The following is a 4,264-nucleotide window of genomic DNA, read 5'->3' on the forward strand; positions in this document are numbered from 1 at the left end:
GGCTCTCTGGGCAACCGACTGCCAGGGGCAGGAGCAGAGATTTCCCATGGCCAGGGCCAGAGCCCTGCAGTGGCAGTGCCTGAACAGCAGCTTCCTGCCTACAGTCCCACCCTCGATGGCTGCCCCAGGGCCTGGCATTTGACCCTGCACTTGCTGCAGGAGTCCCTGCCCTGGTTCCCCGCGGACCAAAGGCTCGGAGCCATCTCAGAGCCTCGGTTCCCAAGGGGGCTGCCACAAGTGGTTGCCAGGGACCTGAGGCCATGGCTGCCCCAATTGTGAGTGCACGATGCTGATGTCAGAGTAGCCATTGTGACCCGTGCGAGCACGGCCCCAAATGGGTAGGCCGCGCTCAGGCCGTGTGTCAGTGTGACCTGACAACGGCAGGAGAAGGTAGGGCATGGACGTGGCTGCCCAGGAACCACAGGGGCCCCACACCTTGGGGCTCTGGGCCTGTGCTGCAGGCTCACCTGCCTCTCCCTTCCCAGAATCAGATGAGGAACATCCAGAGGAGAACTGCGGTGTTCCTTGACGTGATTGTCAGGAGGAGAAGGCGGACAGGAGGAGGGCTCACGCAGGGCTGAGCAGGGAGTAGTGCCCTCGTGGCTCTGGGCCTGTTCTGCCAACTCCCCACACACTCTGCTTTCTCCAGCAGACAGAGAGGACCAAAAGCTAGAGCAGACCTTGGCACTCCTGGACAGCGACTGACACCTGACACGTGCCATGTCTGACAGGAAGCAGGAAGGCCCTGGTGACAGGGAGCCAGGTGAGGGCAAAGCAGGCCTAGCACAGCCTGGCCCAGGGACTCCTGTGGCAGGCAGTGTGGGGCCCGGAGCAGAGGCAGGGGGAGGCAGGAGCTGCTCAGCCATGCCGGGGCTGGAAGCCTCCCTCCTCCCTGTGTGGGTCCCAGCTGGGCCAGGGGGCAGCTCCTGGGACAGCCGTGCCCGCAATGGCCCCTGCTCTGCAAGGCCTCCAGCCCTGCCCCTCAGGCAGGCAGGCAGGCAGGCAGGGACAGAGCAGCCCTTGGGGCCGATGCTGCTGCAGGCTAAGAGCCCCGCAGAGGTGCTCATGCCAGCTGCCACTGGCTCTGTCCCCTGCAGCATGCATGCTGTGTCGCCGTGTGGAGGCTGACCCGGACGCCTGTGGTGACAAAGTGGAGAAGTGCAGGCTCTGTGCCCACGTCTTTTGCCTGGTGCGTGGCTGCGGGTGCTCCCTCCACCACTGCAATGGGCAGTTCCTGCCACTCTCTCCTCATCAGCTCCTCCCCTTTGCTGCAGTTTTTCGCCACTCTGCTTTTTCGCCAAGAGGACCATCCTGTTGGACTCATGGGCTTTCTGCCTCGAGATATCCAAATTGCAGTGTGGCGGGCGGCACAGAAGGTGAGAGCCTGACAAGAGCAGGGAGATTTGTGCCAGGCGAGGTTTGCCATAGCTTAGCCCAGGCTGCAGCAAAGCAAGGCCGGCCCAACAGCCGGTACTGGGACAAAGTCTGGCTCCCAGCAGCTCTGGCACAGAGGCTCTGGCACAGGAGCCTCCTCCCTCCTCCCCCAGGAGGCTCTGTGGGCTGGGACCCAGCAGTGGCCGCATCCTGCGCCCTGCCCAGAGCCACGGGGCTGCCAGGGGAGGCCCCGAGGCTGCTGCTGATGGGGCTGCTTGGCTCTTTCCAGCGCTGCTGCGTCTGTGGCCAGAGCGGGGCAACCATCATGTGCTGCAAGGAGGACTGCGAGAGATGGTTCCACCTGCCCTGCGCCAAGGAGGGTGGCTGCGTCAATCAGTACATCACTCCATACAGGTACCTCCTCTCCGCTTCTGGCCACCACTGGCCAGGGATCCAGCACTTCTCACTGTGCTCATCTATTTTTCCCCCAGCTCCTACTGCCCCGAGCACCGTCCAGAGCAGGAGGTGCAGGCGACTCCAGAGCCGGGCACCGATTGCCTCATCTGCATGGAGCCTGTGGAGGATAGAAAGACCTTTGAAACCATGGTGTGCCCAACGTGTAAAAGAGCCTGGTTCCACAGGGACTGCATCCAGGTCGGATCCCTCCCCTCAGTCCTGGGGCACAGCAGGTGCTCAGCAGCACCAGGGCCTGGCTCACACTGCATGTGTTTGCCCTGCAGGGACAGGCCATGCGCGCTGGTGCTTTATTCTTCCAGTGCCCCCTCTGCAGAGACAGCGGGGAATTCGCTGTTGAAATGTTCTTCATGGGGATCAGAGTCCCCTTCAGGTTGGTGTCCTTCTGCCTGGCTCACAAGACAGGAGGCTGCAAATGCTGTGTTGTGCCAGGCCGTGCCCCAGCAGTCCTGGCCCTGCCCTGTCCCATGACTCTGGGCTTCAGCTTCACACACAACTTGGAAAAGCGCTGGAGGAAAAGCAGGGACACCCTGGACCTCCATGAGGAGAGGGCAGCAGAAACTCATCAGGTTTTCCTTTCTGCATCAGACAGCCAACATGGGAGGACAACGATGCCTTTGCTTATCTAGGAGAGAGGCACAGCATGTGCAATGCCAGGGAATGCCTTTACCCTGGAGGCAGGGAGGAGGCAGAGCATGAGGGGTAAGTTGGGAAGCTGCACCCGGGGCTCTGCAGGGAAACCATATCTCGGCAAGGGCTCAAAGAGGCAAGAACTTGCAAGAGCTTAGCCAGACAACCACATGCTGGGACACATTGTCCTCAGTGCCATAAGCCTCTTTGCCTCCCCAGGCCCTGGCAATTGCTCCTGTGCTCCTCCTGTGCTGCTGAGGGCACCCACAGGCGCTGCTCTGGCCTGAGAAAAAAGACATACATATGGGAGTGTGACAGCTGTGCTGGTCTTGGAACGTGTATGAGTCAAAGCCCCCGGTGTCCCTGGGCTGGGGGCAGTGCCCAGGCTGGCCTTGGCAGAGCCCATGTGCTCCTGAAGGCATGGGGGTACTGCTCTGGCCTGGCCTGCCTTGGGCCTGGGGGGCCTTTGACATTCCTGCTTGCCCTTACAGCCTCCAGGGATGAGCCAGAGCTCAGTGGCCCCAGCCTGGCCAGACAGTCAGGACAGGAATCTGCTCATGGCTCCTCAGAATCCCAGGACATCAGGCCCAGCTCCGGCACGCCGGTGCCATCGGGGCTGGCTTCCCCGTCTCCATCTCCAGAGACCAGCAGCCAAAACAGCCAGCAACAGCCAGCATCACAGCAGTCACTGCCATCTTCCTTGCTGGACACCAGCAGCCCCAGCAGATCAAGGCCAACATACAGCAGCTCCCCGGACCCTGAGGACAGGCTCCATTCCAGACGTGCTGGGCCTGACCGCAGGCGAAACAGCTCTGGCCCGCAAGGTCAGGACCCAAATCAGCCCGTCCGATCGAGGAGTCGCTGTGACAGGAGCAGCAGGACAACATCAAGGGCTGAGAGGCCGCGGCAAAGGGCGACACCTCCACAGACATCCTCCAGACACAGCCGCTCCCGGCAGCAAGTGGGAGCTCAGAGTCCACGTGTCCGGTCCAGGAGTCGGCGTGACAGCAGCAGCAGCAGGACACGGCTGAGGGGTGAGAGACCCAGGCAAAAGGTGACTCTTCCACAGACATCCCCCAGACACAGCCGCTGCCGGCAGCAGGGTCGGGCCCAGAGTCCACGTGTCCGGTCCAGGCGTGACAGCAGCAGCAGCAGGATAGGAGCGAGAGCTGAGAGATCCGGGCTAAGGGAGATGGCTCCACGGACATCTCCCAGACGCCGCCGCTCCCGGAAGCAGGGTCGGGCCCAGAGTCAACGTGTCCGGTCCAGTTGTCGGCGTGACAGCAGCAGCAGGACAGGGCCGAGGGCTGAGAGGCCCAGGCAAAGGGAGGCATTGTCAGGGATGTCCCCCAGACACCGCCGCTCCCGCCTGCAGCGCCGGGCCTCAGATCCACCTGTGCAGTCCAGGAGTGGCCAGGACAGCAGCAGGAGGACAGCAGCGCGTGCTGAGAGTCCAAGGCGCAGGGGGACACCGTCGGGGACGTCCCGCAGGAGCAGCCGCTCCCGCCATCGACATCGGGCCTCAAGTGGCACCTCCTACAGCAGCACGTAGCGCCATCTTTTCTTTCTAGTCCATGGGTTCGCTGCCGGAAGTGAAGGTGAGAACGGTCAGCACAGGGCCCCTGAGATTTGCAGGTCTGTGAGAAAACCCTGTTAGCTCTTGACATTTCTACCGGCAGGAAAGAGGTCTGTGCTAAATACCTTGATTTCTGTGTAACCCTGTATTCAGTGACAAGTCCCTTAACGATGTGGCTAATGGAAAAGGACTCTTGCTCCTGCCTTTAGA

General features: G+C 61.9%; 1 protein-coding gene across 1 annotated transcript; it reads left to right on the top strand.

Moving 5' to 3' along the window:
• The first annotated feature begins 1,695 nt into the window (after window positions 1-1,695).
• On the top strand, window positions 1,696-3,618 carry LOC135308356 (PHD finger protein 7-like). Its single transcript, XM_064433295.1, has 7 exons — window positions 1,696-1,788; window positions 1,866-2,028; window positions 2,115-2,221; window positions 2,437-2,550; window positions 2,698-2,816; window positions 2,970-3,302; window positions 3,548-3,618. Exons 1-7 carry the CDS (start codon window positions 1,700-1,702, stop codon window positions 3,616-3,618), a joined length of 996 nt encoding a protein of 331 aa, XP_064289365.1. The 5' UTR covers window positions 1,696-1,699.
• The last annotated feature ends 646 nt before the right edge of the window (window positions 3,619-4,264 follow it).

This window comes from Passer domesticus, chromosome 9 (genome assembly GCF_036417665.1).
Source record: "Passer domesticus isolate bPasDom1 chromosome 9, bPasDom1.hap1, whole genome shotgun sequence".
Lineage (NCBI taxonomy): Eukaryota > Metazoa > Chordata > Aves > Passeriformes > Passeridae > Passer > Passer domesticus.